The 24,125-nt window shown below is 41.9% G+C and overlaps 1 protein-coding gene across 5 annotated transcripts in view; it reads right to left on the bottom strand.

The window, feature by feature from the left end:
* The window catches only part of NNT (nicotinamide nucleotide transhydrogenase), a 117,895-nt gene that overhangs the window by 6,183 nt on the left and 87,587 nt on the right, over nucleotides 1-24,125 (bottom strand). For all 5 annotated transcript variants that reach the window (XM_075541010.1, XM_075541009.1, XM_075541012.1 and 2 more), the window contains exons 19-20: nucleotides 23,773-23,854; nucleotides 948-1,066 (exon numbers count right to left, since the gene is read on the bottom strand). In XM_075541010.1, the coding sequence (XP_075397125.1) occupies nucleotides 948-1,066; nucleotides 23,773-23,854 (201 nt within the window). The remainder of the gene's footprint in view (nucleotides 1-947; nucleotides 1,067-23,772; nucleotides 23,855-24,125) is intronic.

The raw sequence follows: 24,125 nt of genomic DNA, 5'->3' as shown, positions 1-24,125 counted from the left end.
ATAATCCGGAGCCCAATGTCATTAGCATTCAATAGCTACACAAGGGCAGCCATAACTTACGGCACCTTATCTAGTATAGTTCTATTACTAAATGGAGGGGGGGAAACCTGATTCATTGAATACACATTGGTACAACTGGACATCATGAAAATCTCAAATGTTAGCAGGAATCAGACACGAGATTACCAACAAGCAAATTTATAAATGAGGAAAGTGAGGGTGAATACCAAATTCAATCCAGGAGGAGATGAGAGTTGGGTTCAAAATCTAGGACTACTCAGAGGCCCAGGCTTCACCTCTACACTAACTACCCTGCACCCCCAAATTTTTGCCAATTCTGCAGATTTTCTAAGAAAAGCAAAATTTAGCTACACTGCCTCCAAGTCTTTTGCACCTTATGCAATACTGTCTATCTTTTTTAATGTCAACATTGTGCTATTCTATCTGCAGGTTTCAACTTCATATGGCTTGTAGGTCTTCATTGATCCTAAAGTTTGTATCCTAGGTCTGGTATTATTTTATCCACACCTGAGCATATTTTAACTTTTGGAACACTGAAGACTATGGTCTTCAGGCATACCCTTCAGGTCTGGAAATTTTCAGCCAAACAATAGACAGGGAATTAAATGAAACACTTGGAAGGTATGAAGAGCTTAGAATAATCGATCACTTGAGATCAAAAGGGCAGCATTACCAAGCAAAACATTACCGAGGTGCCATGTTTCAAAGGGTTAGGAAAGAAGAAGGAACAGTCTCAGAAAACATGGGGAGGAAGCAGTATAAGTAATGTTACAGTGGGGGTTCCAATCAATGATATAAAGCAAAATGTGTTGGAGCTTTTGAATGGAAGACTGATCTGCTCTGTAATACTTCACCCAACTTACAATAAAAGGTCAGAGTATGGAAATAAGAGAATATTTAACTTTGCCATTGCCCTCATCACTTACCTGGGAAATCCTGGTTGATCTCATCCATTTCCAACACAATATCATATGGCACCCCAGCTTCAGCCAGCAGCACATTCAGCTGACCAGGCATCCTGCCTGCGACTGGGTGAATTCCAAACCTAGACATCAAACAAAGGAACAGCTGGCCTCACTCCATGGACCAAAATGTGCAGAAACCTCACCATCACTTCCCAATCTGCACACGTTGTTCTTGGCACCTCTGTTTCTCCTGGTACTATCTGATCTCTATAGGCAGAAATAGAACTAGCCCAGATATAGCCAATCTACAAATTCATATTAAAGTTAAAAATTCTGTCTCTCAGTGTACACAAACTACAACTTCCGGGGGGTTGGGGGAGAAGGGGGTTAACTGCAATTTTATGGACCCAACTCTTCCATATGTATTTGAAATGCAATAAAGTATCAACAATATTAATATCATCCTGTTGCATTTAATAAGCATTGTGTTCTCTCTCATTAACACTTTCTGATAAATCTTAAAAATTTAAAAACGTATGTATGCCTGTGAACGTGAAATCAAAGGTATCCCTTGAAAAATCAATGTTAATCCATAATATGCTAACTCCCCATTCAAATATAACCTCTAAATTCAAAGGTAGGAAAATAAATCATTGTCATATGCATGCTGTCATTCACTCTCTGAAAGTGATTAGACATATCACTCTGAGCCACAGAATAGACATGATAGTAACACAGTACAATACTTAAAAGACAGAGCAAATAATATACAAATCAGAACTCCATATTCTTTTGAAGGTAAAGGAAACTGAAGCATATCTGAAATCCTAACCCAGTTGTAATACAGTATTGAAGTCCTGTAATCCAATCTCTCTCCCTTTGTATTCATTTCTGTCTCTTCAGCACCTGGAACAGTGGGTTCAATAAAAAAGAGTGAATGGACTTCCATTTAACAAGCACAGAAGTCACTCTTGTCCTCATAATGACCATCACTCAGAAAATCCTGAACAAACTGAAAATTAGTGATGCTTCTTAGATCCATCAGAGAATTGAGGTCATAAAGCAAACGGCCCTTCCCAAAACCGGAGAGAGGAGCAAACAACGAGGATCACAGTTTCTGAGAACAGATCTGCCACTGGAGCCACCAGCCACTGTGAGGACTCCGTGAAGAGTACATGCTGGAAACAAATATGGATTAGCTCGAGAGAGAAATGCTGGAGGGGGCGGGTGCTCAGATTAAGTGAAGTCGCCACATTTTCTTGAGTATAGGCGCCCGATCCTGTTCTCCCATAAAGGTACGTGGACTGGAAGGTAGGTGGGGAGGGGTGGGGAGACTGCCTCAGGATACCTGGCTTGGGGAATTACCATTTTCAAAGAGCCCAGATCACTTGGTTCTCCTTTAACAAAAGCCTGCCTGCCTGCCAGCAAAAGAAACTATTTCACCAAAGCCTAACTAACGTGAGCTTGTGGAAAGAGAAATCTTCTACTCCAAACCCCCCTAGCCTTTATGTATAGTGTAAAGGGGAAAAGAAATCAAAAAGGGCTACATGTTGGGCTGATAGCAGCAAGGTCAGCAGTTTTGAGACCTCCAGCATCTTCAAGGAAGAAAGACGCGTCTTTCTACCCTGGCGATGATTTATAGTCTCGGAACACCTCAAGGACAGTTCTACTCTGTCCTATCGAGTCCCTATGAGTCAGAGTTGACTCAAATGCAGTGAGTTCGTTTTGGGTTCAAGTTTGTGGAAGTAAGAGCTCAGAGACTGAGATTTCATCATAAGATACAGGATGCTTCCCCTACCTCATCCTCACCATCCTTCCCTGGCTTGTTCACCCCAGCAAGATAAATCTCACCTAGACTATGTTTCCCACCTGGAATCCATTTCCAAAAGCCAAACTCATGGCCATCAAGTAGATTCGTTAGGTAGCTAGCATCAGGGATGGGAAGTCCATTGACGCATGCCCAGGAGAGCCAGCATAGGACAAAGCTGGATTTTCCCGCCGGTGGCCGCAGATGGGCGGTACACCTGGAGCAGCCCATCTGGGCCAGGTGACTGTAATTCAGCCAATGGGAGCGACCTGGGGTCGTTCACCACGCCTCCCCCGGGAACCCTTGAAAAGGCAGGGACCGGAAGGGAAAGGGGTCTTGTCTGGTATCTTCGTGGGAGGAAACTTGGGAGAGAGATCCTTGCGTGACCCTGAGCAGCCTCTGCCAGACCGCATGGTCAAAGGAATCCTATGGGTGCCCGGTAAAACCTGATGCTTCTTTAAACTCTCATTAAATACACTTGGACCACAAGCCTGGCTTCTGCGTGAAATCTTTCTCGTGCGGAGCCAAGGACCGAGGTTGGAATCTAGCCCGGAGAGAGAGACCTTACAGATTGGGACTTTCCAAGACTCTAATTCTTCACAGGAGAAGAAAGTCTCATCTTTCTCCTTCAATGCGGCTAGTGGCTGCACTCTGCTGACCTTGTGATTAGCAGTCTAATGAGTAACCCACCATGATGCCAGTAAGTGGGCAAGGAGGCATCCTTTATTTAGCATAGTAAATTGATGCTGCGTTGTTTGGGTTTAGTAAGATTTCAGGGGTTATTATTTAAGGTTTAAAGATTATCTCAGGGTAATAGTTTTGGGGTTCACCAGTCTTCATGGCTCCAGAATGACTTGATTCCATGAGAATTTAGAACTCTGACCTGTATATGTCCCCTTTTGATCAGGATTCTACTACAGAATCTTTGATGAAAATGTTTACTAATGATAGTTGGGCACCATAAAGTTCTCCAGGCCTCACAGCGAAAGAGATAGCTATCTGTAGAGACCAGAAGCTACACATTCCATATCCTCCCCCTGCTCCCAACTCTCCTTCTTCCTCTCATGATCCAGGAAAATAGAGGCCAATTGTTGTGCATTAGAAGGCTGCTTGCAAATTGTTGGGAACCCCATGCACTACACAATGAACTAAGAAAAAGAACAGAAAACTAAAGATGCTCTTAGGCCAATACCAGAGATGTCCCATGAAACCAAACCCTAAGCCTCCAAACTAAAAATTAAATCTAAGAGGTGTTTGGTTGTTTACAAGCAGGCTCAGACGCTACTCTTCTTTTTGTTATTGTTTGATGATACCCATCACACAGCTTCTGACAACTCCATTTTTGACAGATGTACAAATTACAGTAATTACCATCACTTGTTTCATACGCTACCCTTAAACAATGCAATTTTCCATCACTATAAAGTGAACCCCAGTACTCCATAAACAATAACCCCATTTTCCCTTTCTCCTACCCCTGGAAATCACTAACTTCTCAGTCCCTCTGCATTTACCTCTTCTTCTCTTTTTATATGGCTCATCTGATATTTGCCCTTTTGTGACTGACTTATTTCATTCAGCTTAATGTCTTCTCACACAACCCATATCATAGCATGTATCAAGGTTTCATTTCTCCTACTTGCTTAATAAATAGTATTTCCTTGTAAACTGAGTAGATTTTGTTTGCCCATTCATCTGCTGAAGGGCACTTAAACTGCTTCCATCTCTGGCTGGTGTGAACAGTAGCACTGCAATGAACACAGGGTTCCAAGTCTCTGTTTGAGCCTCTGCTTCTGAAACCTTTAGGTAGAGACCTAGGCCTGGAACTATTGGGTCATTCGGTAGTTTGTCATTTTGTCACACTGTGGTGGCTTGTGCTGCTGTGACGCTGGAAGCTAGGGGACGGGTATTTTCCAATACCAGCAGGGTCACCTAAAGTAAACAGGCTTCAGTGTAGCTTCAGGCCTAAAAAGAGTCTACCAAAAGGAAGAGTCTGTCCGCCTCAGGAGAACGGATGGACAGACAGCATCGAAATACCATCAGACACTGGAAGCCCCCTGAGTAGCAGCAGGCCATTGTACGATGGAGTGTCGGAAGGTGGGCCCCTTGGGTTAGAGGAAATTCAGAATATGAGTGAGGAAGAGCTTCCTCTCTGAAATCATATCAAGCAAGCATAAAGATGAACATAAAGTCTTCAGGGCCTTCATCTGCTGATGCTTAAGATGAGAAGAAACAGCTGTAGACACGTATTAATGATTACAACATGGGATGTACAACATATTAATCGAGGAGAGTTAGAAATCATCATAGATGAAGTAGCAAATATAAAAATTGGTATCCTAGGCAATTAGTGAGCTGAAATGGACTATTATTCTTGGCCATTTGAATCAGAAAATCATAATGTTTACTATGCCAGGAAAAACAAATTCAAGAGGAATGGCATCAAATCCAGCATCAAAGGGGGGCATTTGAAGATCTCCCGTGAAGGACAATACTGTCTGTGAAAATGTAATGTCTATCAGAATACAAGGGACTTCAGTAAATACTACCATTATCCAAATGTATGTACCAACCATAAAAGTTAATGATGAAAACATTGAAAATTTTACCAACATCTTCAGTCTAAAATTGATCAAACACGCAATCAAGATGCACTGACAGTTATCAGTGATTGGAATGCAAAAGTTGGAAGCAAAGAGGAAGGAACAGTACTTGGAAAATACAGCCTTGGTGACAGAAATGTAGCTGGAGATGGCGTAAAAGAAGTTTGCAAGACAATGACTTCTTTGTAGAAAAGATCTTTTTTTTCAACAACACAAGAGGTAACTGACAATTCAGGTGGACATCTCCAGATGGAATACACAGAAATCAAATTAAGAGATAATGGAGAAGCTCAATATCAGCCTAAAATCAGACCAGGGGCCAACTATGGAATCCACCATCATGCTCACCTGCAAGTACAGGCTGAAAATTAAAACCAGTTCAAGAGACCAAAATTCTACCTTGAATATATCCTACCCAAATTTTGAGAACATTTCAAGTATAGATTTGCTGAAGACAGTGAGCTGTAGGATGACATCAAGAACATCACACACTAAAAAAGTAAAAAGTCCTTAAAGGGCTTAAGTGGAGAGCAAATGCTTTGAGAATGATTGTGGCAGGGAATGTATGGATGTGCTTTATACAATTGATGTATGTATATGTATGGATTGTGGTAAGAGTTGTATGAGTCCCTAATAAAATGTAAAAAAAAAAAGAGGAGGAAAAAAAAAGAAAATTAGGGCAAAGAATGTACAGATGTGCCTTATACAATTGATGTATGTATATGTATAATAGTTGTATGAACCCCTAATAAAATGCTTTTTAAAAAGAAGAAAACAAAGAGAGGGAGAACAAAAGATCAAAGTGGATATTGGAAGAGACTCTGAAACTTGTTCCTAATCATAGAATATTTAAGGCAAAGGGAAGAAATGATGAAGTCAAAGAACTGAACAGAAAGTTTCAAAGGACGGCTCAAGAAGATAAAAGTTAAATATTATAAGGAAATGTGTAAAGACCTAAAGCTATAAAAGCAAAAAGAACATATTCCATAAGTCTTAAACTGAAAGAATTCCCAAAAATTCCAAGCGTCAAGGTACAATATTAAAAGATTCTACAGGCAAAATATTGAACAATGAAAGAAGCATATAAGGTGGTAAACAAGCCCCCACCAACAAAAAAATGGGGGAAAAAACTTCACTGGGCAGAGTTTTCATAGTACACATTTTTTTAATTCCAGTTTTATGGGGGAACACCCCCTCATAAAACTAAGATAGAAAAAATACAATCCCTCTACCAAAAAGAACTAGTCTACATTCAACATTTCAAGAGGGAGCATATGAGCAAGAACCAATGATGCTGAAGAATGAAGTTCAAGCTGCACTGAAAGCATTAGCCAAAAACATGGCTCCAAGAATTGCTGGAACACCAGTTGAAATTGTTTGGTTCATCATTAAACTGATGAAGTACTGGAAGTACTCACTCTTCTTGTCAAAAAATTTAAAAGACACCTACCTGACAAACGGCCTAAGAGACCCATATCTGTGCCCATTCCAAGGAAAGTGAGCCAACAAAATGTACAAATTATAGAACAGTAGCACTATCACATGCAATAGACTTTTGCTGAAGATTATCTAACAACAGCTGAAACAATACATTGATTCAGAGACTCAGGCTGGATGCAGAAGATTATGTAGAACAAGAGGTATCATTGCTGATGTCAAACAGATCTAGGATCAAGGCAGAAAATACCAGAAAGATGTTTACTTGTATTTTATTGTTTTATTGACTATGCCAAGGCATTCAAGTGTGGATCATAACAAACTATGGATAGCATTGAGAAGAATGGGAATCTCAGAACACTTAATTGTGCTCATGCAGAACCTGTACAAGGATCAAGAATCAACTGTGTGAACAGAATAAGAGAATACCTCCTGGTTTAATTAAAATCAGAAAAGGTGTGTGTCAGGGTGGGATCCTGTCACCATATTTATTCAATCTGTATGCTGAGCAAATAATCAGAGAGGCAGTATTAAATGAAAAAAATATGACGTCATGATTGAAAGAAAACTTATTAACAAGCTGTGATGTGCAGACAATACAACGTTGCTTGCTGAAAGCAAGGAGAACTTGAAGCCCTTGCTGATGAAGATCAAGAACTGCAGCCTTCAGTATGAATTACAATTCAATATAAAGAAGACAAAACCCTTACTCAACTGCTAGGTAATATTGTGGTAAATGGAGAAGAGGTTGAAGTTGTCAAGGATTTTGTCTTGCTTGGATCCACAATCAATGTTCATGGAAGCAACAGTCAAGAGATCAAAGGGCATTTTGTATTCGGTAAATCTGTTGCACAAGATGTCTTTAAAGTGTTAAAAAGCAAGGCTATTACTTTGGGCACTCAGATGGCCCTGACCCAAATAATGAAATTTCAAGTGTCTCCCACGCATGTAAAAGGCAGGCAAAGAATAAGGAAGACAAAAGTAGATGCCTCTGACTTAAAGTGCTGGCAAAAAATCTTGAGAGTACCATGGACTGCCAAAGCACCAACAGCTATCTAGGAAGAAGCACTGCCAGAGTGCTACTTTGCAGCGTAGACAGGGACTTCCTCTCACGGACTTGGGACATCTTGTCAGGAGAAACCAGTCCCTGGAGAAAGACATCATGCTTGGTAAAATAGAGGGGCAGTGAAGAGGAAACCCATCAAGGAGATGGACTGTCATGGTGGCTATAGCAACGGGTGGACACAGAAAAACGATTGTGATGATGACACGAGCCGAGCAGCGGTCGCTCTGTTGTACACAGGGTTGTGATGAATCAGAACTGACTCGATGGCACCCAACAACTAAAGGCTATTGATTGTCCAGCACCTTGTCATGGATCTGATGGCTGTCTCAGTTATCTAGTGCTACTGTAGCAGAAATACCACAAACAGATGGCTTTCACAAACAGAAGATATTCTCTCATAGTTCAGAAGGCTAGAAATACAAAGTGAGGGCGCTGACTCCAAGGAAAGGTTGGATTTCTCTACTGATTCTGGAAAGAAGTCTTTGTCCTCAATTTTCCCATAGGTCTAAGAGTTTTCCAGTGAAAGGACCCCAGAGGACAAGTTCCACTTCTGCCTCTTCTTTCTTGGTGGTCCTAAGTCCTTCCATCTCTGCTCACTTGTTTAATCTCTTTAGTATCTCAAGAGATATTGGCTCAAGGTACAGCAGAAACTTGTAGACTGTATTTTGCCTCATTAACCTCACAGAGGTTAAGATGTAAAACACAGGGTAATTACCTAGGATCACAAAATGGAGGAAAATTACACTATCCTGAAAGTATGGCCAAGTTGACACATATTTTTCAGGGAAACAATTCAGTCCAGAACCCTGACCATTCGTATGCTATTTAGTGAAACGTCTATTCAACCGTTTTGATTGGATTTTTTTCTAGTTGTTCACCTGTAGTTTTATATGTATTTTAGTTGTTAGAGTTTTTTAAATGCAAAGCAGAGTGAAGAAAATCAAAGGCACATGGGACGGACTGGACCACACAAACGTCAGTCTCCGTGACCCTAAGACCAGAAGAACTAGATGGTACTCTGTTACCACTATTAACTGCTCTGAACAGGAGCACATTAAATGGTCCTGGATAGAGTAGAACAAAATGTGAAAATGAATTCACTCCCATGGAATTATTGTTCCCCTTCTAGGTGATTCAGGTGGGCACACTCTCTAGAATAGTTGCCCATCTGAAATCAACAGGTCGGCATTTCCCCACAGACGTTCAAAAGGGCTAGGGAAGAAATGGAAGTGGAACGTGCAGGGAAGAAAGAGAATAAGTGTTGTTACACAGTAGACAACAATCAGTGATACGCAACAGGTTATGCATGAGTTGTTGGGTGGGAAACTGACTTGCTCTGTAAATCTTTCATAATAAAAAGTTTAAAAACAGACCTTAAAAATGCTATTAAGTGCCCGCCTATATTGCCCAAATAATGGTGTTGAAAACAGAAAACAAACAAAGCTTGATTTACTAAGAGATTTCTAACCGGAAAAGGATTTGCATCACATAATAAATCTTTTATCAAGTTCCTCTATCATCTTGCACCTGAGAAGAGGGAATATTCCTAAATAATGTTTTTGGTTAACTTCACACTGTGAATTGAGTGAAGGTTACAGAGAAGAATTTTGCATCCCGCATACACATTTTGTTTCATTACATTAATTGCACCACTGCCTCCCATGGCTCCTGTTTCCAGTCTTACTTTCCCAAGCCTTCCGAACCCTGTTCTGCAGTAAATCCTGCCCTTTTGATCTCACATGGTTGATTAGTCTAAGGAACACACACCTCTCTAGTGTTATTGTCCCCCTCGTAGACCTGTCTATTGTTTGTGTGGAAATTGAGCCATGGAGTCCACTGGAGTTCATTTCCAAACCTGATGGGTAAATGACTTTCTTGGGAGTCTTACAAGTTTCTGTCCAACCAGGAAGACTGGGTCTTTTCTTATTTTTAGTTCTGTTTTACATATCCCCTACTCAATCCAGGACCTTCTAATGGGATCCCTTTCAGAGCTGTTGGTAATGGTTGCTGGGCACTATCTAGTTCTTCAGGTCTCAGAGTTGTGGAGACTTAAGTTTGCATGGTCCATTACTCAATAGGACTAATTGTTTCCACGTATCTTATACTTTCTTCACTCTTCTTTACTCTGAATAGGGAGTGATCAAGAGTTGGACCCATTATTGAACAAAATAGGATGTAGAACACTGTCCTTGTAGATTATACTATGCCAATTGACCTTGGTGACACCCCCCCACACACACCAAATGGCAACCCTCACACACACTATAGTCCTGAGTACGCACCTCCAGCAACTCATTGCCTCAAAGTATTTGGTTATACCTAAGAAGTTTTCACAACTTTACCCTCTGTAGCATATTCATGGACACATTTACAGCAAAGGTAAACACACAAATACATATATCCTGTGTGAAACATATCCCCCCCCTTGGGTATACTCCCACTCGGCCTTCCATACCCATTCAGCCTACGTGTCTACCCATGGGTCTACTCATAGCTCCCTGCGATTGAAAGGGTTGTGTATGTAATAGCACTACTGTCTACAACAGTAGAGGCAGCTGTGGTCTCAAACTCTTGCACTCGTCCCAGTGTCTTCCCCTGCCTCCACCATTGTCCGCCCACTTCCCTCTATTGGGCATTGCCTTTCCTTTAACCTTGCTCTGAAGAGGTCTTATGAAGCAGCCTTACCTAGTACAACACAAATTTTGAACTCCTGACTGCTGCCTCCGTGAGCACTGATTGTGGATCCAAGCAAGACAAAAACCTTGACAACTTCAACTTTTTCTCCATTGATGATGATGTTACCTCTTGGTCCAGTTGTGAGGATTTTCCTCTTCTTCCCATTGAACTGTAATCCATACTGACAGCAGCAGACCTTGATCTTTAGCAGCAAGGGTTTCAAGTCTTCCTCACTTTCAGCAAGCAAGGCTGTGTCATCTGCATATCAAAGGTTAAAAAGCCTTCCCCCAATCCTGATGCCACATTCTTCTTCATATAATTCAGCTTCTCTGATGATCTGCTCAGCATACAGATTGAATACATATGGTGACAGGATACAACCCTGATGCACCTTTCCTGATTTTAAACCATGCAGGATTGCCTTGATCAGTTCACACAATGCTCTCGACCCATGTACACGCTCCACAGGGTCACGATGAAGTGTTCTGAAATGCCGAGTCTGCTCAAGATTGTTACAATCCCCAGTTTGTTATGATCCACACAGTTGACGGCCTTGCATAGTCAATGAAATACAGGTAAACATCTTTCTGGAATTCTCTGCTTTCAGTCAAGATCCATCTGACATAAGCAATAACATCCCTCCCTTGTCCATGTCCTCTTCTGAATCCATTCAGCACCTCTGGCAGCTCGCGATCAATGTACTGCTGCAACTGCTGTTGGATGATCTTCAGAAGAACTTTACTTGCATGTGATAACATTGATATTGTTCTATAGTTTGAGCACTCTCTTAGGCCACCTTTTTCAGAATGGGTATAAATCTGGATCTCGTCAAGTTAGTTGGCCTGCCTTTCCATTTTTCTGGCATAGATGAGTACATGCATCCAATGCTTCAGTAGTTAGTTGAAACATTTCAATTGGTATTAACAGACCACATGCGCCACAGCCTATTTGACCTGAAACCCAAGAACTAGCTAGTATCTGACTACCACTACCAACCACTCTGATAGGTATTACAAACAAGGGTCTTGGACAGAGCAAGAGGAAAATGTAGTGGGGGGACACTCAAATTCACCAAAAAGGCCAGGCTTACTTAGTCTGACAAAAACTGGAGGAATTCCAGTCATTAAAGAACTCCTCAATACTCCATTCCCAAAGACCACCTTACAGGCAAAGGGGGGAAAATAAAATAAATAACAGTTAACTCAGAGAGGAATGTGTTGTTCTTATTGTTGTTGTTAGGTGCTATCAAGTTGCTCTGACCCTTAGCAACACTATGCACAACAGAATGAAACACTGCCAGAGCCAGTGTCCATTTCCCAATGGCAGCTGTGCTTGTGCCTACTGAGGCAGCCACTGTGTCAATCCATTTCAATAAGGGCCTTCCTCCTTTTCATTGACCTTCTTCTGCTTTACTCAGCATGATGTTCTTCTCCAGGGACTGGTCTCTCCCGACAATATAGCCAAAGTACATGAGACCAGACCAAGTGTCGCTATCCTTGCTGTTTTCCACTCTCAACACAAAAATAAATCTTTCATGAAACATTATATAAATTTTAAAAGCTAAGGTCTCACTCACCACTTATGTATACTTTCAGCACAGATGGAAAGAAGTTGAATAATTTACTCAACTTCAAAAAAAAACTAGATCTCTTGAGTCATTTAAATGAACCAGGAAAGTGTACAAACTCTTACATACGTAATATATATGAGAATTATTTGTAAGTGCCAAGTGAACTAGTAAAATCTGGAAAAAGTAAGTCAATAAACATCATCTTTAAAGGCTCTTTTATAAAATATGAGGATATAAAGCCCCATTCTTACATTTTCACAACCTCACATTAGATTTCAGGCCCCACATGTTCTTGGAAGGGGATACAACTCAAATGCCCAGATCTCATGGATTACGGAGACAATATGTCCTGACCAGAGTGTTACAGCAATTGTTCTTGGACATGTGGGGCTATTAAAAAGTATAAAAGGTCCACCATATGGGTTCTACCACTACTGTTCAAATAAACTATATTTTCCTTCTTTCATTATAGAAATAACCTGATTTAGTTCACCAATAACCAAGAGGGCAATCAGGCATCCCAATGTAGCCACAAGACAAAGGAGCCACAGGGGAACAATGAGGCCCCTTCCTGAAGACCGGAAGGGTGCTTTCCCAAGTGTGCAGCTTCCTCTCATCACGGACAGTGAGAGGAGACACACAGATTTTTCTTTTAATTCCTCAACCCTTACTGCCTCACTGATCTGCGAAGCAACCGTTCACATTGCATGTCCACCTCAAGAGACCCAAAGAGCTCATCGCCCTTAAAGACCCGGCTTTATATGTTTGAAATTTGGAATCCTGCCTTCCAAGTACCATTATCCCATGAGTTTCCTAAATGTGCTATTCTAAGCTCCCAGGGAGTTGGCAAATAAGTAGGATAAAGATATAATATGAAAGGAAATTTAATAAGACAGCTCAAGTGTTGAAACTCTACTTCTTCCTATTTTACAGCAAGTATTTATAGATCAATACAACTTGAGTTCATTAAAATGCTGTCAAAGCAAGAATTACACCAGTCGTGTGTGTCTGGGGCCCTATCACAAAGCAGGCTAAGGATTTCACTGCAGAAGTATAAAGGAGTCCCTGGTGTAGGCTAAACTCTGCAAGGTATGCAGTTCGAAACCACCAGCCGCTCTGAGGGAGAAAGACGGGGCTTTCTACTCTTGTAAGCAATCATAGTCTCGGAAATTCACAGGGCCAGTTCTTCCCTGTCCTGTAGGGTCTCTATGAGTCGGCAGCTGAGTTTCGTACAGGCTGGACCTCCATGACCTTTGATGGTCTACATCAGTTGTGACAATGATTCATTCTGCAGAGAGCCACTGAGGTAAGAAAAGTGTGTGTTACTACATTCAATATGAGTGAGATGAACGGCTTTTATATGTGAAAATGTGACAGGGTAACTAAAAAGACAGCTTTCGCCGATCATCAGAACGTCTGATTGACAGGTAAAGGTCACTTATTAAAAGCACAAGGAAACACTTCTGTGGTTTGAAATAAAGCCTTTTAAAACATAAGATAAACTGGGTAAATGCTATAGAAATTATCCTTGGTGGTGAGAAGACTGGGGACCAGCAGGATGCGGCTACCTTAGCCATCTATAAAGAAAACGTGGTCGCCAGTAGGGAAAAATCAAGCATCTCCTGCGCAAACGGTTGCCGTCCACAGAAGCTAATGAGAAAGGTGATGGAACCAACTTCTCTTGGCTAGGCTTCTTAGGCAAAAAGGTACACGCCAGATATCTTTACAACTGAGACAGAAGAAATCACACAATCAATTCTGAATCCGAAAAAGAAAAAGTTCATTTATTTTCCTTAGATCTTTCCTGCAGCCAGAACGAGAGACGGTCACGCACCGCCCTTCCTTCTTCGGAAGGCAGATAAAGGCTGAGCTGCTACTCTCACTCTGAAATCGAGGGCTCTGCCAGAGTCTTCCCTTCTTCCGCAAAGAAAAAAGTGTGTGTGTGTGTGTGTGTGTGTGTGTGTGTGTGTGTGTGTGTGTGTGTGTAAGAAAGTAAAAGAACTTCTTCCAAATGTCTCTGGGGCCCAGTTTTACTGATACAGAATAACAAAAACAATTCAATGAATGTGAGTGAGGGCATGTATGACCGAAGGTCCATCTGTATGAGTGACCTATGACACGGAGGCTCCAAAGAGAGAAGCCATCTGAAGAGGTTCTGGTGGAAAGATGGAGGGAAAACAGCAACGGCATTCTCTAGAAAACTAAGTTTCACCCCTTCCTTTCTCACTCTGGAGATTTATAAAACAGAGTGTCAGCCGTGGGAGGGCTTGCTTTACCTGACTTTGGCACATACTATGCAGCCACAGTTCTCAAAACTGCATGGTATTGGTACAATGACAGATACTCAGACCAATGGAAGAGAACTGAAAACCCAGAAATAAAAGCATCAGCATACACACAGCTGATCTTTGATAAGGGCCCCAAATATATCAAATGGGAAGCCGATGCCCTCTTTAACAAGTGGTGCTGGAAAAAATGGATATCCACATGCAGAAAAATGAAGCAAGACCCTTATCTCACTCCATGCACAAGAATAAACTCAAGGTGGATCACAGACCTTGAAGTTAAACCCCAAACTATTAGGGCCATCAATGAGGGAATTGGGACCAACTTGAGAACTTTGGCGCAGGGAATACACAGGCTATCAGAAATAGGGAAGGACACAAACACAGAGGAGGCACAAATCGACAAATGGGATATACTGAAGATAAAACACATGTGTACATCTAAAGAATTCACCAAGAGAGTAATAAGAGATTCCACAGATTGAGAAAACATCTTTAGCAATGACACATCAGACAAAGGTCTTATTACTAAAACCTACAATACTCTGATAGCTTCCAAAAAAGAAAAAAACCAATAGCCCACTTGAAAGGTGGGCAAAGGACTTGAGCAAAAATTTTACAGGGACAGAAATCCGAATGGCCAACAAACATATGAGAAAATGTTCCCGATCTTTAGCCATAAGAGAAATGCAAATTAAAACAACAATGAGGTACCACCTGACACCCTCAAAGGTAGCCCAATTCAAAAAATCAGAAAGCAACAAGTGTTGGAGGGGCTGTGGGGAGACAGGAACTCTCATCCACTGCTGGTGGGCCTGTAAGTATGTACACCCACTATGGAAATCAGTCTGGCGATACCTAAAACAGATGGAAATAGAGTTACCATATGACCCAGCAATTCCCCTACTGGGCATATACCCAGAAGAGGCAAGGAACAAACCAAGACCAGACATTTGTGCTCCAATGTTCATTGCGGCACAGTTCACAATTGCAAGGAGTTGGAAGCAACCCAAATTTCCATCAACTGACGATTGGATTAAAAAACTGTGGTATATACATACAATGGAGTACTACGCATCACTGAAAAGCAGTGATGAACGTATGAGGCACATAGCGGCATGGGAAGAACTGGAGGAAATCATGCTAAGCGAAGTAAGTCAGGCACAAAAGGACAAGTACAACATGAGCCCGCTGAGGTAAGTATTTAAAAAAAATTTAAATTAAAAAAAATTTTTTAATTTTTTTTTAATGCAAAAGTGGCATAGGGGAAAAAGCTACTGTATACAAACATTTCTGGGGTGAAGACTGTGTAGTATGGCAGAGACCAGATCAAAACCAGGGATGCACATGGTAGACAACAGTGGAGGAGGTGGGGAAAGGAAAATAAAAGGATGAATATAAGGAAGAAAAGGGAAGTGGGGGCACAGGGCACTAATCCACCCAAGGGGAGGGTATTGTTTATATCTCCACAGGGAAAGTGGGACCAGACTTCAACCCAGTGCCGCAAGGTGTGAATGCAATATCCCGGAGTGGAGTAGGGCCCAGCACCCATAATTAAGTGGATTCCTGCCCCTCCCACCAAAAGAATTTGTTTCAAAGGATGACATTGATTCTGCAGCTCCGGGAGATAGACATATCTGATCAGAGCACACGGGAGCAGATGAAGGGGCAGTAGGAGACAGTGGAACACAGCCTGGCCCACGAGGCTGTGAGGATGATGTTCCTGAGTAGAGCAGCCAGTCCACAGAGAGAACAACATGGCTGGCCCTACTATGAGACATGATGCCCCTCCGTGACTAAGGGCGATACAGGGGACAGCACCGGAGACACAGTGTGGGAATTGTACCTGACCTGATCCCACCACACCAAGGCAAAGCACTGGGGGAGTGCAGTGGAACAGCAAGGGAATGGAGTGGCAAGGTCCCCAGGGAATGCTGAAAGTGGACTTTGGGGCCAGGGCGTGGTGCCCCAACAGACTGGACTGGAAAACGCTCCTAAGGGCCAACAAACGATCCTTGAACGAACTACAAGCCTTTCTTTTGTGAAGTGTTTTGTTTTGTTCTTTGTCAGTGGTTTGTTTTTGTTGTTTTATTGTCTGGTTGTATACTGTTGCTTTGTTTTCCTCTGTCTTGTTTTCGTGCATGTTAGTGTCTCCACAGGTCTGTCTGAATAGGACAGGCTGGATGAACTATCTGGAGGAAAAACAATAGGACAGACAGTTCCAGGGGGACAGACAGATCCGGGTGGGGGAGGGGGAGGAGGGTAAGGAAGTGGTGTTAATAAACACAGGGACAAGGGAACAACATGGGACCCAAAGTGGTAGTGAGGGGGGAGTGACAGGCCTGATGGGGAACGATCAAGGGTAAGGTTTCGTAGAGAAGAGGTATAGCTGTAGCCCAGGTGGGGACGGAGCATGGTCGTGGGGCAGGAGGAAAGTCAAGGGAGAGGGAGGAAGGAGCTGGGAGTCAAGGGGCATTTATGGAGGTCTAGACAAAGACGTGTACATGCAAACATATATATGAGGATGGGGAAATAGATCTAATTGTCTACATTTATAGGTTTAATATTAAGGTGGTGGAAGGACCTTGGGCCTCTACTCAAGCACTCCCTCAATGCATGAATACTTTATTTTATTAAATTGGTACTCTATGATGCTCACTCTCCCGACACAACGGCTGGAGCCAAAGTGGGTGAACAAGTAAATGTGGTGAAGAAAGCTGATGGTGCCCGGCTATCAAAAGAGATAGTGACTGGGGTCTTAAAGGCTTGAAGATAAACAAGCGGCCATCTAGCTCAGAAGCAACAAAGCCCACATGGAAGAACACACCAGCCTGAGTGTGCGAGTGATCCCAAAGGGATCAGTTATCAGGCATCAAAGAACAAAAAATCATCATATCATTGGCTGTACACCTCCATGATAGGATCGCTGAAGACAAATGGGTGCATAAGCAAATGTGGTGAAGAAAGCTGATGGTGCCCGGCTATCAAAAGAGATAGTGTCTGGGGTCTTAAAGGCTTGAAGATAAACAAGCGGCCATCTAGCTCAGAAGCAAAAAAGCCCACATGGAAGAAGCACACCAGCCAGTGCGATCACGAGGTGCCAAAGGGACCAGGTATAAGGCATCATGCAAAAAAAAAAAAAAAAGAATATGTGTGTATATATATATATATATATATACCACATTGAATGAAGGGGGAAGTGCAGAGTGGAGACCCAAGGCCCAAGTGTCGGCCACTGGAGATCCCCTCATAGAGGGGTTTAGGAGAGGAGATGGGTCAGTCAGGGTGCGAGGTAGTAGCGATGAAGAGCACAGCTTTCCCCCAGATCCTGGATGCTTCCTCCCCCCAACTACCACGATCCGAATTCTACCTTGCAGGGCTGGATAGGGCAGAGGTTGTACACTGGTACATATGAGGGCTGGAGGCACAGGGAATCCAGGGTGGATGATACCTTCAGGACCAAGGGTGTGAGGGGCGGTGCTGGGAGAGTGTAGGGTGAGTGGGTTGGAAAGGGGGAACTGATTACAGGGATCCACATGTGACCTCTTCCCTGGGAGAGGGACGGCAGAGAACTGGGGGAAGGGAGACTCCGGATAGAGCAAGATATGATAAAATAACGATGTATAAATTACAAAGGGCACATGAGGGAGGGGGCAGCGGGGAGGGAGGGAAAAAAAAAAGAGGACCTGATGCAAAGGGCTTAAGTGGAGAGCAAATGCTTTGAGAATGATTGGTGCGGGGAATGTATGGATGTGCTTTATACAATTGATGTATGTATATGTATGGATTGAGACAAGAGTTGTATGAGTCCCTAATAAAATGTAAAAAAAGAAAGAAAGAAAAGAAAATGATTAGTGCAAAGAATGTACAGATGTGCTTTATACAATTGATGTATGTATATGTATGGACTGTGATAAGAGTTGTATGAGCCCCTAATAAAACGTTTAAAAAAAAAAAAAAAACAGAGTGTCAGAAAATCTGGCTTTTCCACCCCGGAACCAAATCCAGCTGAACCAGTTGCCAAGTCAATTCTGACTCAAGGCGACCCTGCATCTATGCGAACTGGGTGCTGCAGAGTTTGTAATGGCTTGCTTCCCATGAGGCACCAAATGAGATCACCACTTGCATGACCAGGAGACTCCTAAGGTGCAGGTATCAAGTTCAAATTAGAAACTCTACACCTATTGACATTTTTATGTCGAAATAACTAAAATGACTGTGAAGAAGGATGCCAGGAGAGAAACCACAATTCTACTCCTGTTGATGGCAACATATGTTCAAGTGTTCTACATACAATTGAATGATGGATTGTCATAAGATTTGTAAAAGCCCAATAAAATTATTAATAAAAATATATAAAATAAAATTATATTTCCTACTCGTGTTCCAGAACATTATTAGTCACATCACAGACACAGAGAGGAAAGTATACATAAGTTATCTTTCTGTTACTCATTGTTCTTCAAGTGCCATGGCTAGTGAAAAGTAAGAATATACAATCTGTTAGAAAAAAATAAAGAAAAATTGTAACATAGAGTGAGAAAGATTTCATTTATCCACACTCTTCCATGTTGATAAAAAACTCACTGAAGAAAATCAGCTCATAAAGTTTTTTAAATTGATACTAGAACTTTTTTTCTCTCACTACCATCGAGTTCATATTGACTCACAGTGACCCTACAGGACAAGGTAGAACCACCAGTGCGCTTCTAAGATTATAACTCATAATGGGAGTAGAAAGCCTCATCTTTCCAGCAGAGCTGTTGGTGGAATCAAACTGCTGACCTTGAGGTTAGCAAGCCAATGCATAATCCTCTAGGCCACCGGGGCTCCTAACATGAGGATTAAAAACCAGACGTCACTCTGGTGGTTCGAAGCGGTAGGTTCCTCTTTAGCAAGCTCTCTCAGACATGGCAACATCTGTGACAAGAGTTGACAAGGAAGGGGTCCTAGAACGGGCCGTCTGGGAGGGGATTTCCAAAGCACCGAAAGTCGGGACTCTGAACACACTCCTCTGATCTTTCCACCATGCCAGCATGCCAAGCTGCTGTTTAAAGTGGTCTCTATAAAGGTGCTCTGATCCATGGTCCGGATCTGGGATGAAGGGGGTCACTTTCTAGGAATGTAACAGATACCCTTGATTTCACAGATTACAGACAATAAGTTTGAACACGGATGCAAGTAACACACTTCCTTTGGTTTTCCTCTCTTCCACCAAAATTTTTATTCCTTTGATGAAACCCATAAATAAAACCAAGGATGCCCAATCTACTGGCACTGCAGAGATGATGCCAGATTCAATGCAAAGAAAGATACTATATTCTTTCAGAAAGTCAGAAACACTGGCAAATTTATCCCTAAATAATGAAGTGTCCACGGTACCTCTAAAACTGTACTTCAGTAGCTTGCGGTCCATGTTCTTTCCTAGTAACTAAGGCCTGAACTACAAAGCATAGAGTGGTGGTTCAAGCTCACCAGTCACTTCAAAGGAGAAAGACGAAGCTATCTGTTCCCATAACTATTTACAGCCTCGGAAACCCTACGCAGACAGGGCACTAGCCATTTGATAGGAGTTACGAAACTGAGCCGTATCAATTCACTGCAGTGCATATCCACGTAGTAATCCCTTCTGGGAAGGAAATCAAGACGTGATCAAGCATAAAGACAAAAAAATGTACCCATTTCTAAAGATCATTTATAAGGAACATTATCTTTGCTTTATAATGAAAACTCTATAATGTAATCAATCAACTCAAAAACAGAAGGAAAAACAATGTCTGCACTCCATAACTAGAGAACTTTAGAATAAAATGCCTTCAGAGGCCAAGCAAGCGTTAAATTAAATAAATTGCACACCCATTCTGGGCAATGGGGGTGCAGTGTCAATTTGACCAGGAAAGAAAGATTAAATGCATAAACTTTCATGACAGTCTGAAGTGAGCTCTTGTCCTGAAATGTCATGTGTTTCGATTATATAATCTCAGCTTCTTGGGAGCATGTTATGACTATGGCCAAAGCAAAGGAAAACAGGAGGGTCTCTAAGTCAATCATGGGCCAGGAAGCCAGACAGGCTGTGTGACAGATGCAATTGTTCTTGGCACCACATGGGCAGAACTAATTGATGGCAATCGTATGTCCACACTGGCACATCTCCACAGAGATGTGTGTGAATATGTCACCACATCTGGATGTGTGGCTTGCTGGGGTCCTGAGGCACAAAGACCTACTGAAACCAGAGGGCCCGCAGCTGGGCTCAATGAGCGCTGTGGGCGCTCCACAGAGTGATGAAAGGACCAAATTACCACAAACTGTAAATACAGACTTATTTCATTAAAATACGAGGTAACTGCCGCCGCCATCTCTTGTTCAAACAGGCATTTGCCTTTTTAAAAAGAAAAGGAAAAACACTAGCATCTATGGATACATGAATTCCTTACTTCATAAATAAAATTTGCATTTCTCCCGGCCCCCGCAAAAAGATGATGTCATACTTAAAGTCAACAAAGCGTCTACAATTCTCTTTAAATTAAAAAAAAGAAATACCACACACAGAAGAGAGAACAAGAAAGGAAAATGTGATCATCTACTGTCACCGTCTTAGCAAGAATAATCCTCTGTTCTTGAATTCAACTGCAAGACTGACATGACTCTATGACAGAATCCATGTTGAAGCCTCCACTTACAACAGTAAAACCCTAGTATTAACATAAAACTTATCCTTTAATATGAAATGGCAGATGAATATATGTTCTCTTCACTCAGAAAGGAGCAGACTACTCAATTAAACCTGAGCCTACACACACAAATATTTTGAACAATCTATATCAAAAATTACATGACAGAACACTCTGTGTTGTAGCCACAAAATTAATTCAATTAAAAGATTGTTTTAACTGAAGAACTATTGACATGTGTAGAGTTACATATCCCTCAATAGCTCTTGAATCAAATAGTGGCTTTCTCCTGCAGTGTGATAGGTACTAGACAATCACCGGTAAAATTCTCATTTAAATTGGGTCAGATACTAAAGATTCCTTTGTCTTATCACTTTCCTTTCAAGGTCAATTCTTCTCACCCTGGTTTCATTTCCTTCAGATCCTGCCTTCTTTCAAGGTGCCTGGCTGTATGATAAGCCTCTCCAACTGGGAGTCTACCCACCTGACACTGGACACATTTCCCCAACACCTCCCTGAGCCGTGCTGATCACCGGTACAAAGGGAAGCTCCTTTCCTCAGACAGCTAAATCACGAAACTGTGCTTCCCTCCGTCTGCCCATGAGGACCACTCCCCTCCTAAACACTGACACGGTGGCAGAAGGCATTGCTTATGTATGAGACTTTTTCACATGGGAATTAAATAAAGAAAAACAATTTCTCTTTGGGAAAATCAGGAAAGGTTCTTTAACATACCCTTTCCATTTATAAGTTGGTAAATACACTGAAGTGGCAAGACCATGCCTAAAATAGAAGCCCTGTGTAAAGATAAAAGCAATGTTTACAAAGGAGGTTCCTTACGTGAAAAAATTTTCTTAAGTTAATGACTTTCTCATTCTTCTATCTTCAATTTGTTTAGGAGCGCTGGTGATATAGTAGTTATGCACTGGGCTGCTTAACCATAGGGTCAACAGTTCAAAATCACCAGCAGCTCCGCAGGAGAAAGACACGCCTTTCTACCCCCATAAAGAGTTACAGTCTCTGAAACCCACAGGGGCAGTTCTACCCTGTCCGCTAGGGCTCCTGTGAGTCAGCACTCACTCCATGGCAGTGACTGAGTATCTTCAATTCATCCAAGGTTATCCCTAAATACAGAAACCATCTCATCACATGTGTAGCAATGTATGGGTGATGAAACTTTTACTCCATATATCTCAAAAACACAGACCAACTAGAGATTACAGGATAGGAGGGCAAGGAGAGAAGAATAAGAACATGAGGGAGGGAGGGAATGAGGAAGGAAGGAAGGAAGGAAGGAAGGAAGGAAGGAAGGAAGGAAGGAAGGAAGGAAGGAAGGGGAAAAAGAGGGAAGAAAGGAAGGCAGCTGCATACTCACAGTGCTGACACTAAAATTTGTGAGATAACTCTCTGATTTCATCATGTAAGCCACTTTTACCACTATTAGTACCTGGAGCATTCCAAAAAAAAAAAACAAAGATTATTTGTGACAACAAAAACACCTAGTAAAAAATAAATAAATTTAAAATAAAAACAATTTTAATAGACACTGGAAGTAATCCAATTTGAAAAATAGTAGAAAGGTTGAAAAAATTACAAATCCATTTTAAAAAGATAGAGAAAGCCAGGGTCTCCAATCTAAGGGCGTCTGAAAAAAAGCAAAATAAACGCTGCCTCCTCTCTTAAATGTTCATTCTATGTGGGGGAGACAGGTTTAAAACAAAGAAGACAAAGATCCGAATTCTGTGTCTAGTCCTGTATACCGAGGTTCTGCTTAGTTCTAGACATATCTGGTTCATTTTCCTATCATCTGTCCTCACCCAAAATTGTAAGAGTGATGTCAATAGGAAAGTTTATCAGGAGGCACTCATGCAATTTTGTTAACAGACGCTAAGACTCTAGTGAACAAACTAGCTCTGTTTTACGACAGACACACTCCTGTCTCTCTGACTTGTAGTTCTATGTGGGGGCATCCACATAAAGCAAGTCTACTAGGTACCACTTAGACACATCAGTGTTCCAGAATGGGGAGCCAAAGGTGAGCTGATGAAAACAGCCAGTTCACCACCCAATGGCCTCGTTTCTAGGTCCCTCGGGCTCTTTCCCCCAGAAGCTAAGAAACAGCCTTTGTCAATCTGCTCGCTACCCAGCCTCAACAGCCTACCCTCAGCCGTGGAGTCCATGGCCACTCAACTTCATTAATCTAATAGTTGCTGTGGGAAAAAGAAAATGTCCTTAGTCTTTGCCACCCTGAGAGTTTAAAAGCTAAATTGGCAGAAAAGCCTGAGCCTACAGGTCTACTCTGGCTCTTACTCTTCAAAGCCGCCTTCTTCAAGCCAACCTGTTTGTCTTCAGTATAAACAACAGCCACCAGAAAGACACAAATTTGCTGGGGTTCCGATACTTTGTTTGACCTACTCCGTGCCACATCAAATCACAGAAAAGCAAGACTGCTGTTGTCCTTACCCTTGATAAATACACTGGAATTTGGAACAGTGAAATGTCCCTTCCTGAAATCCATCTGTGCCTACTTGTGTTAATATCGGACAGTGAACGCCAAAGCTAGGGAGTAAGGCTAACCACAGAGAAGGGTTTCTTACACTTGGGTTTCTTGACCTAAAATTCCACTTTAAAAAATAGTCACATTAAGAAAAATTAAGTCACGTACTTACTTTTATTGCCACATGCATCAAGTTACACACATCCCCGGCCTTTCCACACAAGCACCTACCTGACTTTCTTGCCTTGCTCAATGAGCATCTTGACCAAATCAGCAATGGGATACTGAGCTTTGGCTGCACAGAGACCGTAGCCTACAAGGCACATTGAAAACACAGAAGCATGTATTTCATTTTGAATTTTTATGAACCAACTTCTCCCTTATTAAAACCAACTCTCTTGTCAATATGGACCTGATGAAAAATGAATGCAAACTTTGGGTCTGGACCTTCTCAGATATTGGCCTAAATTTCAGATGCTAAGCCCGATGATCAGTGTCAGCCTTATGTGGCACCTTCCTGTGTCTGGGCACCCCTCTCTCTCTCCTCGCCAACACACACTCATTGTGTCTGCTTTTAATGTCTT

The sequence above is a fragment of the Tenrec ecaudatus genome, chromosome 2 (genome assembly GCF_050624435.1).
Source record: "Tenrec ecaudatus isolate mTenEca1 chromosome 2, mTenEca1.hap1, whole genome shotgun sequence".
In the NCBI taxonomy this organism is placed as follows: Eukaryota; Metazoa; Chordata; class Mammalia; order Afrosoricida; family Tenrecidae; genus Tenrec; species Tenrec ecaudatus.
The sequence above is the reverse complement of the archived record's forward strand: the minus strand, read 5'-3'. Positions and strand labels throughout refer to the sequence as shown.